This window comes from Prionailurus viverrinus, chromosome X, assembly GCF_022837055.1.
Source record: "Prionailurus viverrinus isolate Anna chromosome X, UM_Priviv_1.0, whole genome shotgun sequence".
NCBI lineage: Eukaryota > Metazoa > Chordata > Mammalia > Carnivora > Felidae > Prionailurus > Prionailurus viverrinus.
In genome coordinates, this window is record NC_062579.1 from 102221844 (window position 1) to 102234282 (window position 12439).

General features: G+C 40.9%; 2 protein-coding genes across 2 annotated transcripts in view; one reads left to right on the forward strand and one right to left on the reverse strand.

Annotated features, from left to right (window-relative positions):
* STK26 (serine/threonine kinase 26) overlaps positions 1 to 4731 on the forward strand; it is a 55215-nt gene extending 50484 nt beyond the window's left edge. Inside the window, exons 9-12 of the mRNA XM_047844237.1 lie at positions 213 to 306; positions 753 to 815; positions 899 to 1035; positions 2966 to 4731. Of these exons, the coding sequence (XP_047700193.1) occupies positions 213 to 306; positions 753 to 815; positions 899 to 1035; positions 2966 to 2990 (319 nt within the window). The 3' untranslated portion in view covers positions 2991 to 4731. The remainder of the gene's footprint in view (positions 1 to 212; positions 307 to 752; positions 816 to 898; positions 1036 to 2965) is intronic.
* Positions 4732 to 7012: 2281 nt separating this feature from the next.
* FRMD7 (FERM domain containing 7) overlaps positions 7013 to 12439 on the reverse strand; it is a 51987-nt gene continuing 46560 nt past the window's right edge. Inside the window, exons 9-12 of the mRNA XM_047844236.1 lie at positions 11562 to 11725; positions 9333 to 9401; positions 9147 to 9222; positions 7013 to 8081 (exon numbers count right to left, since the gene is read on the reverse strand). Of these exons, the coding sequence (XP_047700192.1) occupies positions 7017 to 8081; positions 9147 to 9222; positions 9333 to 9401; positions 11562 to 11725 (1374 nt within the window). The 3' untranslated portion in view covers positions 7013 to 7016. The remainder of the gene's footprint in view (positions 8082 to 9146; positions 9223 to 9332; positions 9402 to 11561; positions 11726 to 12439) is intronic.

Below are 12439 nucleotides of genomic sequence, written 5' to 3' on the forward strand. Positions count from 1 at the left end.
ACATGTGATCCTGATGCATACTTCAGAGTTGAGAACTACTGCTCTTCTTCAAGTAAATTGTATCTACCTGAAACTGAGATCACATCCTTTTTTATACTATGATTTTTGTCTATATCGGGACAACTCTTCAGAGTGTGGCTGCATTGATTTGATATTTTCACCAAGCTGAATTATTTAGGAACTTATATTAGTATTTTGGGCAATCTCTTTAGGGAATCCACCAGCAGAGAAAATAATACTCATCCTGAATGGAGCTTTACCACCGTGCGAAAGAAGCCTGATCCAAAGAAACTACAGAATGGGGCAGTATGTGCATGGAGATAATCACTTATTTCCTCTTGATAGACTCTGTTGAACTACATAGTGAGATTACGATGGCCAAAAATTACTAGAATTTAATACCCCTAAATTCCTGTCTACTTCCCAGTGTCCATAGTATGCTTCATTTGCCATTAGTTTTGAGCTAATTAAGTAAAGGTCATGGAAGTCATTTAAGTGGCCATTGGTATGTTTTTAAATGCATTTTACTTAGAGGTGCATAAACCCAGTGGAATTATGGATATCTATTGTAATCCCAGAAGTTAGAAGCCTTCTGGATGATGGATGTGAATTAGGAAGGAAGCATGGAGACGTGCCTTATATTGGGTCTTTTGGGAGGGAGAATTCAAATTAGTGCTCCCTTGTTATGGAATAAGAAAAACATGAATGATTATTTTAATTTCATGTGTATAATCTAAATTATTTGTTCAAAGGAGCAAGATCTTGTGCAGACCCTGAGCTGTTTGTCTATGATAATCACACCTGCATTTGCTGAAGTAAGTATGGATTCATCAGCTTTGGATATCTACGCCAAGAAGTATAGTAATTTTAAATGTTATTGCTATTGATTCTTTCTCAGCTTAAACAGCAGGATGAGAACAACGCTAGCAGGAATCAGGCAATTGAAGAACTCGAGAAAAGTATTGCTGTGGCTGAAGCTGCCTGTCCTGGCATCACAGATAAAATGGTGAAGAAATTAATTGAGAAATTCCAAAAGTAAGCTTGAAATGTCATTTAAAATGTTTATTTTAACATTTTCTATTGGGTGTTAGTTCGTGATGCAATAGAATTACCTTGATTCAGTCATTGCAATCATTCCTCATTATTAAGTCACTTCTTGGGGCGCCTGGGTGGCGCAGTCGGTTAAGCGTCCGACTTCAGCCAGGTCACAATCTCACGGTCCATGAGTTCGAGCCCCACGTCAGGCTCTGGGCTGATGGCTCAGAGCCTGGAGCCTGTTTCCGATTCTGTGTCTCCCTCTCTCTCTCTGCCCCTCCCCTGTTCATGCTTTGTCTCCCTCTGTCCCAAAAATAAATAAATGTTGAAAAAAAAATTTTTTAAAAGCCACTTCTTAAATAGTGGTATGCTTAAAACTGTTTTGTTTGTTGCCCATCTTAAACATTAGCTTTTGGAATTATTATCTTTGGGCATTACAAGGTCATTTTCCACTGAATGAAATGGCCTGTTTTGTTGTTTTTCTCCTCTTCCTGCTAGCAGGAATATAAACAAAAGGTCGATATGGAGCATATTTTTATTTGGGCCCTTGTAAATACTATTTAGGAATGCTTTCATTCTTGCCGCTACCCTCATCACACTACTATTCGCATAGTTTCCAGTGCTAAAGTTTAACCCCTGTAAGAAAAGTTAAAGGAAGGATTTTAGGTAGAGGAGGTCACTGAAGAGTATAAAACGTCCTTATGATTGACTTCAGTTTCCACACTGTCTCTTGAGCTGTTGGTTTAACTTCGTTCCCATTCAGTACAGTTCACACATTTCATTTGCAAATTCTCTTTTTATTTTTTTTATTCTTTTAAATTTTTTAATGTTTATTTTTCAGAGATAGAGAGAGACAGCACAAGTGGGGAAGGAGCAGAGAGAGGGAGACACAGCATCCGAAGCAGGCTCCAGGCTCTGAGCTGTCAGCACAGAGCCTGACGTGGGGCTTAAACTCACAAACGACGAGATCATGATCTGAGCTGAAGTCGGTGCTTAACCGATGGAGCCACCCAGGCACCCCAACAAATTCTCTTTTTAAACAAGACTTTATATGCATGCACAAACACACAGCTTCTTAGCTCAAACAAGTTATAAAGCAATACTAACTCTAGCCTCAATCCCATTATATCACTTCTCAGTGCATTTTTCTTTTTTTTTTTTTTTAATTTTTTTTTTAGTTATAGTTTTTGAGAGAATGAGCGGGGAGGGGGCAGAAAGAGAAGGCGGGGTACAGAGGATCTGAAGTGGGCTCTGTGCTGACAGCAGAGAGCCCAATGAGGGGCTTGAACTCACGAACCGTGAGATCATAACCTGAGCTGAAGTCGGATGTGTAACCAACTGAACCACCCAGGTGCCCCTCAGTACATCTTTCTACTTGTTTTTGTATTTGTGATGCCACTGGGATCAAATTGGAACAAACTATACAGCCTATAAACCATATACTCTGATGGATCTTCTCTCAGATGAAGCCTACTTGTACAGATAAACTGAAGCTCCTCTTAAAAATCCCATAGATTTGGGGCACCTGGGTGGCTCAGGTGGCTGAGCGTCTGACTCGGTTTCAGTTCAAGTTGTGATCTCACAGTTTGTGAGTTCGAGCCCTGCATCAGGCTCTGCACTGACAGTGTGAAGCCTGCTTAAGATATTTTCTCTCTCTCTCTCTCTCTCTGAAATAAATATTTTAAAAAATCCAATAGATTTTCATGGACAACTTCCCACTCTTTTCCAATTTGCAGACAAATCGGTTGGAGGTTGTAAAATCAGATACAGAAGGGATTTTTGAACTGCTTTATATTTTAACCTCTACATGAGGAGATTCAGTAAGAGAATTTGGTTTGCTGAATCAGTTCCTCCATTGCAGAGTTCACACAGCTGAGAAATAAAAACATACATAGTTACGTATCCGTTTACATTTTTCTTCATTTTATAGGTGTTCAGCAGATGAATCCCCCTAAGGAACTTCTTATTATTGGCTTCTGTTTCATACGGACTCAGAGAAACCCACCAAAGCTACTTAAAGCTTAACAATGCTTAACTCATGAGCTCCATGTGCCTTTTGGATCTTTGCAACATTGAAGATTTGGAAGAAGCTCTTCAACTATTTTGTGATGGTGTTTATCATTTTATATCTTAAAGAGATTATTTTGTAAGGAATAACTTTTAATACTGTAGTTTCACCTGTATTCTACTAAATGTTGGGATACAGTTTTGCTTTTAGGTATCATTATTAAGTTACTGGGATGAATACCTTTCATGTTTTGATCTTTAGTTAACTGTGCACCCAAGAAACATACAGGTCTTTCAAAGTCATCCTAAATATTCAACTTTTGTAAATCATCAAGACTCAAAACACTTTATCTTTTAAACCAAGCATTTTCTAAAAATGACTATTGGTGGGGAGATGGAAACAGGTCATACCTTCTTAGGACAGAAGTTTTTAATAAGCTTTTGGCAATGAAACCTGGAAAAGTATTGACTCTTACACAAAATTGGTATGATATCCCAGGCAGCTCAATGACGATCACATTTGAGAGCCCTGTGTTTGAAGCATGTATAGGCAACATGTAGCAACAGTATTTACCTTCTCTTTTAGAAGAGGCTATTAACCCTCATTTAACATGGTTGAAAATTTAAAGCAATACTAATTAGCCAAGGATGGGTTTTTGGCAGTACTGGAGGAATTAGGCTTCGTTTTTTAAATCTTCAATTCATATTGCATATTTTATGCTTGGATTTGGGGGGCTGAAAAAAAAGCTGATAATCATGTGATTAAATACCTGATCAACAGGTAGGAATATAATTTACACCAGCATATTTTTGTCATGGTAGTAAAATGTCCTATAAACTATTTATACTTTTTTTGTTCTTCATAATTATCTAGTACATAAGCATCGTTTGTTCATTTTTGAAAGGGTATTTAAATAAGCATTTTTTAGTTCATATGAAAATAACCATAGTACAGAATGATCTGTGTCCATACAATGTTAAGTTAGACTGTACAGTTAATTAGCTGTTATATTTATGGTACTGTTACATGGGGTAATACCTTTTTTCTTTTAAGCCCAATATATATATTATGCCTGCCTAAGTTTTGAACTGGGGCTATATTTTCAGTAGTTGTAGAATTATTGGTATTAATTAGTTTTGATAGTTAACGTCTGGTTTAGATCTGCACAATTTGGTTTTTGCACAGAAATCATTTCTAAAAACCTGAATAATTGCCAAATATTAGAAGAAAGACGTTCTTCAAGAATACAGGTTTTAGTCAAAGTGGCCATTACCTCCTCTTTTTCTGTAATAATACAGACACTTGAATAAGTTGTGGTCATGTCATATGCCAAGAAAAATCTTTTCATTGGTGCCTATACTGTAACAATTACTTTTAACACATTGTATTTTGAAGTAATGGTTCAGTTGAAATGTTCACCTGCTATGGAACTGAAAGTCAATTACAGTTTATAACCTATAGAGGTCTAGGAATAATTTTGCAACTCATGTCATGGGTTAAATGAATATTTTTGTAAAAGCAAAGGTAATAAATTTATAAATTGATTATTTGAAACTTGACAACACAGCCACATCATGAGTAGGAATTATATTGCTTATTCATTATAGTTACTAGTCCTATAAACTGTTTCTAGGTGAAGCATACTCCAGTGTTGTGGGGGGGGGTTAAAAATAAATATTTAAATTTCATGGTCCTCAGTGTATGTTTTCTCCAGGGGGGTTATGGTGTCATATTTTAATTATTTCAAATTTTTTCTCCTTTGCCCTTTAATTTGCTGTTGGAAATTTAACACCAACATCTCCATTGGAAACTAGAAGGTATTCTACATATTCAAACATTGATTATAGCTACAGTGAAGATATGCCCCCCTGTCATGACGAAATTATTGAGAGTGCTCTTTCAGTCAGAAATGTCCTAGGTTGGACAATAAGTTGTACAGTCACCCTAACAATAGTTTTATTAGGAAATCATATACAGACTTGAACCATATAGCTCTTTGGGGAAAACAAATTTCACAAAGACTTCCAGAGCTGAGATGAGAAATAGCATATAAGCCTAAAGGAATTTGAGTTTTCCTAGAGAAAAAGTCGAAGATGAGCTTAATATAGCTTTGAGGATCTATAGGATTAACACATACATAACTGGACTTCAATATATTCTTACTATTAAATAGCTTTTCTTGGGGAGCCTGGGAGTCAGTTAAGCGTCCGAATCTTGATTTTGGCTCAGGTCATGATCTCATGGTTCATGAGATAAAGCACCACATCAGGCTCCACGCTGACAGCACGAAGACTGCTTAGGATTCTCTCTCTCCCTCTCTGTCTCTACCCTCCCATGCTCGTGCTCTCTCTCTCTCAAATATAGATAGATAGATGCTAAATAGATTTGTGAGTTACTGGGTAGGATTCAAGGAGCAGGGAAAAAAGTGCTAGAATGAGGGAAAGGACTAGAGAAAGGTATGTTAAAAGGATATTTTCTGATATAAGGATGAGGAAAGTAAGAAAATGATTCCATCCATCTTTTCTCCATTAAGTCATGTATAAAAATAGCTTGCTTATGTAATTGCATCATTTGTTTGAAGTTAGTACCCAACATTGTCCTGTAAATATGTTGTACTTAACATTAAAATCAATAAATGAAGTTCTCAGATGGAATGCTGTACCTTCCAGGAGGAATAGTAGGGAAATTCTGAATGGGTCAGGAATAGAATCTTGGTTCATGAACTCAGTCTGGTTTTAGCACGATCCTTTCTCTTTTCAGCAATCGCAGTTCAACCACTTCATCCCTGAATATACATTTTCACCTCCCTCCTTCCTTTTTCTTATTTTCTAACTGTCCCTTCCTTTAGTAATAAACCAGAACCAATCATTTCTGAAATTGATTAAAACAAAATGAAGACCCAGGGGTGCCTGGGTGGCTCAGCTGGTTTCACATCCAACTCTTGATTTCAGTTCAAGTCATGATCTCACAGTTTGTGAGATGGAGCCCCACATTCAGGCTCTGGACCGACAGCACAGAGCCTGCTTGGGATTCTCTCTCTCCCCTCTCTGTTCCTCCCCTGCTTGCTCTCTCTCACTCTCTCTAGACAAAAACTTTTAAAAAGAATAATAACAAGCAAAACGAAGATCATAGTTGCAACTTATTTTTTTAAATAAATGGATGTTCATCACTCTTTATTAAAATTCTGTTCATCTCATTTCTCTGCCTACATACATGCAAAAAAAAAAAAACTAAGTCTTGCAGGAGAAAGTAGATAAACCAACATGTTGACTTTTATCTTTCACTACATGTAATAGTTAAGAATAGAGAAATAAGTCAAGCATCATATCTTCATCAGGCATATGTCTGGCTTTAGAAATTAATTCATGAATTTCCGAGGTTGAGAATTTTTCCCAGTCCCAGATGCATCACAAACTTGTATTCTGCCGAGAGGATGTATGCCACCATCTTGTTCCTGAGACATCAGAGGGCCATGCTCCCCCTAATATATGTTATAAAAATCAAAATCTTTAACACGTCACAGAAACATTTGCACTGGAACCTTTAGTCGCAGTATGGTTTAAGAACAAAATGACCAACATAGTCACAATCTACTAAATCACTAAAGGACACAATTCTATATGCCAACCCATACTGTCCTCATTCTTCAATGTGGAAGAGCGCGAACTTCACTGATAACGTCTCTATGGAGAAATGTATCATGGAGATGATAAATGGCCACCTCACCCTACAACAGTGCTGGTGATGAGAAGGTATGTTCCAGAGTCACTTCAGAGGAAACTTGAAGAGAGGAGATTGAGGAACGAGGCAGCAGCTGGATCTTTCATAAGCTCGGTGCCCAAACTCAGGAGATTCCCTTAATGCCAATGAGTAGTAACTAAGAAAACGGTTTGTGCAGAAGTTTCCTTTTTTTTTTTTTAATCTAAGTTGGCAACATGGAACTGGCCCAGGAATGTTCCTGGCGTTCACACTTCTAAGCTAAAAAGTAATTACACGGTTTTAGCAAAGTCCTGTCTTCAGCAGTCGGTGTACTGAAAGAAACGTCTTCGTCCTCTTCATCTAGCTGTAGACTACCAGAAGATAAGCGGATTCTGGCCATGGGTGACCTTATCCCTTGGCCATACAAAGAGTAGTAGTCTGATTTAAGAATTTCTGATTCTGAATCACTGGATTCACTAGCTACGTATCTTTCTGATGCTCCCTGATGCATTAAAACTGTTGGAAGCTTCTGCTCTGCAAACATATATGGGAAAAAGTCAGCTTTACGACTCAGAGTAGGACAAGGCCCTAAAGGTCTAAATTCAGACCCAAAAGGAAAACGGATTGTTTTCATATCTGATTGGCTCTGGGATCGTTTGGGAGTTTGCTCTTGAATGTTACATGCAAACGCATCTTCTAAATTTGGGTCTTCCGCTTCCAGATCTATGTTGATGTTGCTCCTACCACTGGTCCTGGCCATAGCTTCTTGGGGTTCTTCAAAGTCTTGCTGAAAGCTCTTCATTCTGACATTCCTTGGGCTCCTTTTGGCTGGCTTCGTTGCAGTGGGCCCTGGAGAGCTGTCTGGCCTTTCCCTTTCCTCTGCCAAGATCGGAGACCGTCTGGGCACCTGGGGTGGTCTGTCCACGTAAAAAAAGACTTGGGGAGGCATAATATTGACCTGCTGGCCAGTACAAGGTATATAGGGCACATCTGTGTAAGTCAGCCGCCTCGCTGGGCTCACTTCACTTGTGAGGCCGGCAGGTGTGCTCATGTGATTGTCAGCAAACTTACAGCTCGGCTGGAAGGAGCTCAGAGGACTCCTTCCCTCAAAGTAGTCTCTGGGATCGGGGTCTGTGTAAAGAAAAGGGAAAGAGGAACTGCTCTGGGACTGATGTAACAACGCGGGGTCCGCCTCTGGTTTGGACCGCTCTGGCGCGGCGGCAAACGTCACCTCGGCCGCGGAGCTCCTCCTCCTACCGTCCAGCACGGGCTCCGAGGCTCGCACCCCATTCGCGGTTCGGTAGTATCCGCCGCCATACGCTAGTCTCAAATCTTCCACCTTGAGAGGGAGGACATGGTGAAAGAAGAGAAGAGTCGTTTGGTGGGGGTGGGGGCAGGGATCCAAAGTAGCCTCCAATTTCACAAAGGTATTTCTCACACGGTCGTTTCAACCCATGTTCTAGTCCCAGGCAGGGCCATAACTTGTGCCATATCCCAATCCCTGCGCTAAAAAGTACACAGGACGCTCTCCTTTCTCACTGCCACCCCAAGCCCAGCCTCTGAGTTCTCCATGTGCTCCAGCCAGCGCGGGACTTTAAGCAGTGCGGTTTAGTAGCTCTACAAATGAGCCAAGGGTTCTGCTTTCTGGTTCTGGTTCTGCCTTTGACTTGCCGTGTGACCTTAGGCAATTCCCCTAACCTCCCTGCTCCAGCCTCCTCCCTATTTTCTGTAAAATGGTGGGAAGGAGGGCTATGAATGGCATGAGAGGGTCATAGATTAGATGGTACCTTCCAGCATCATACCTCTGTGAAGCTTTTGAGATAAAAGCTGCCTATGACCTGAATGAAGACATGAGAGTTTGTGAGACCTATAATTATTATTTTTTTTTTTTTTAGGGAGAGCCAAAGAAAAATAATTAACGTGGCTAATGCTATAAAACCCAAACGAAGCCATCATCTCACTGTTCCAGGAGAACAGCACTGTTCTTAAATTAAGTGACAAAATTACAAAGCAAGAGTACTTTAAAACGTTAACCCAAGACCTTACAGCTTCCTCTAAGCCTTAAGATTTTCATTAGGTAAAAAGGAAGAGCTTTTACTTTTAAACATGCAAAGCCACAGAAATTGATTTGGATCTGCATTTTGCAAGATGTTAGCAATACAAGGTGCAATTTAAAAATGTGCCATATCCTTCCAGTCTATGAGGTACACACCAGTGGTCATTTATTAAATGGTCTTCTATTGGCTGGAAAGACTGAGCTGACAGATCTCCCTAGGAGACCAGCCTATTCAAACAGTCACCTTTTTACACACTGGGAGATTATGGCAGAATCAAATCTTAAAAGCATTTGAAATGTAGATGCATTACATTTATCTAAAGCAGAAAGAATTTTCAGAAACCTTACTTGTTTTGATACATCAGAGAGGAGGTCTGGTGACGACCTGCACTGCCGTTCATGGTACTGAGATGGGTAATGTTTCCTGAAATCCCCAAACAGAGAAGGAATTGAAATGGTCTTCATGCACCTACAGAACATATATAATTCTCTAATTCAACTTAAAATCAACACGAGAGAGAGAAAACCATGTACCTCTCGAATGGTAAGCTCCTCAACCTCCCTTTCTTTCCATATTCCAAAAGCTGCCGTTGGGTTCTTCCGCTATTTTAAGAATGAGACAGACATTTTATTTTAAAAAAGATTTGATGGGGGGAGCCTGGGTGGCTCAGTCGGTTGAGCGTCCAACTTCGGCTCAGGTCATGTTCTCGTGGTTCGTGGGTTCGAGCCCCATGTCGGGCTCCATGTTGGCAGCTTGGAGCCTGGAGCCTGCTTTAGATTCTGTGTCTTCCTCTCTCAGCTCCTCCCCTGCTTGCTCACTCTCTCTCTCTCTCTCTCTCTCTCAAAAATAAACACTTAAAAAAAATTTTTAATGTTTATTTTTGAGAGAGAGTGAGTGTGAGTGGGGGAGGGGCAGGGAGAGAGGGGGACAGAGGATCTGAAGTGGGCTCTCTGCTGACAGCACAGAGTCCAATGAGGAGCTTGAAGTCACGAACTGTGAGATCATGACCCAAGTGGAAGTTGGACACTTAACTAAGCCACCCAGGTGCCCCGAGATAGACATTTTATTAACACTAGCCATAAGCCAGTAGGCTACTAAAACTTGAAAGCTTCGTTTACTGCTGAAGTCAAGTCCACATGAATGACATATGCCATGAATCTTTGACCGTCACAGTAATTAAGAATAATACCCACTTATCCAAATATCAGGCATATATCAACCTCATCTACGCAGAGCCCAGGAAATTTTTAAAAGCTTCTGAACAGGACTATATAACAGTTTAAAAATCTGGCCTTGAAAACTAATATACTTTCCTATGAAGGCCTTTTCCCTACCTACAAATTTAGATACAATTTCTTTTTTTCTTAATATTTTTTTAAAGTTTATTTACTGACAGAGAGAGAGAGAGAATGGCAGGGAAGGGCAGAGAATCCCAAGCACGTTCCACACTATCAGTACAGAGCTCGATGCAGGGCTTAAACTCAGGAAACCACGAGATCATGACCTGAGCCAAAACCAAGAGTCGGACGCTTAACCCACTGAGCCACCAGGCGCCCCCATACACAATTTCTAATAAGGCTATTTATCTGGTTTCCCAATTCATGACAGAGGAAAAACAGCTAACTAAAACATTAGAAGAGGTTTGCTCCAGCCAGACACACACCAACAAAGAAAGCCAGGTGGGAGAAACACAAAAGCCAAAAAGGAAATCACAAAAATAATAAAGCCCCAAAACTCTGAGCCATTTATCACTGGGGTGCAGGGACTGACATTCCTCTCCCACCCTGAGGCCATCACTGCACTACAGCTGCCTGTGCAGGTTAATAAGTGATGTTTATAATAACTCAGGTCATTAAGAAAAGGGCAAAATATGATCAGTATCATCTGTTTAAGGAGGCAGGGATTTGTAAAATACATTTTGGAAAGATTCCATCAAAAATATGTATGTTTTTAAAATCTCCTCAGTTCTTTTTTTAAATTTTTTTTTCCAACGTTTATTTATTTTTGGGACAGAGAGAGACAGAGCATGAACGGGGGAGGGGCAGAGAGAGAGGGAGACACAGAATCGGAAACAGGCTCCAGGCTCTGAGCCATCAGCCCAGAGCCCGACGCGGGGCTCGAACTCACGGACCGCGAGATCGTGACCTGGCTGAAGTCGGACGCTTAACCGACTGCGCCACCCAGGTGCCCCAAAATCTCCTCAGTTCTTACGGAGGCAGGCCTCCACTATTTGAAAATCCCCTATGGGAAATATTCAATTCGGATTTTTTTTTTTTTTACCTTAGCTAAGAGTTCTGAAAGCCTCTTCCAAAGAGTGACTAGGCTGGTGCGTTCAAGTAAAAACAAGATCTTATTTTGACCTCGCTTCCATTCTTCCAGTGTTTTCTCACGCTATCTCTTGCCTAACCACCACCAAACGGATGTTGTTGAGCTGCCCTTTCCATGGCTTGCATACACGTTCATATAAAGAAAACAATAGGTTCATTAAATACGTCTTCTCAAACAGTGTCTGCTCCCTGCTCCTCATGCTTGCCAATATTCTGATCTAACCCCTTGCTAGGATGCTTCCCTCCTCCTCCTTCCCGGTTAGGAAATATTGACCTAATGTGTCACACAGAGAATGAGCCGTAAAGCGTGTCACCCTTTAAGTGACTTAAACGGATTCTGTATTGCTTCTAGAATTCAACTCCTCCTACTGCCTTCCCTGTCACTGAAAAGAAGTTGCGTGTACAGTATGCCCACGTGCAATAATATTTCATTACCTGTAGCGGAAACTGGAGCCCTTGCTGCAGAGTAGGGTTCTGGGCTTTGATTTGGGCTCTTCAGAAAGTCTGAAAAAAGCATGGTACTCCACACAAGTCTTCCAGAAAGCCTTGCAGGCATCTCGGCTGGCCATGGTGAACTCCAAGGTGTCCTTGCACAACACCTGTATAAACCAATTTCCATTAAGCGAAACACCCTTCATGACTATCAAAGAACTTCAAATCCCAATGCTATCCAAACCATCGGTCCGAGGGCCCGTGCAGCTTCCGATTTTCCACTCGGCTCCCTACAGGCTTCACACCTACTAAAAGCAAATGATTGGCCACCTTCCGAGGAACGGACAGGGCCACTGCTCAAAAACAGAGCCTTCTCTAAGAAGCCCATCTCGCTTTGCAGCCCCCTCACCTCAAACGCTTGTTTACCCACCCACCCCACTTCTCTGCCAGGAACCTTTTTATGAAGTTGTAAATTAGGTTAAAATGAACATCAAAGGACATCCTTTCAAGGTGACAAGAAGTTATAAATGACCAACAGGAAACAGGGTGGGGGGGAGGGGATTTCCTTACAGATGGTAGGCTTTATAGGATGATTACACGTGTGGGAGTCTTTTTTAACATATCAGCTAGAAACACTTTGTCCTCTCTATGCTGCCTTGTTCCACAATGCTCTGTATTGCTCACTTAGCATATTCTAATCTGCTTTAGGGGAGCTTAGCCTTCCAGACCTAAAGTTCAAGTTTCCTCCATCCTCCGACCCACTATATACCCGCCTTTGCCCACGCATGCATGCAGCCCTATTTTCTGCTGACCCCCCCCCCCACCTCCTTTTGTTCATTCTCAGGTTACTGCATGCAGCCCTGGGACACTCCACAAGCCTC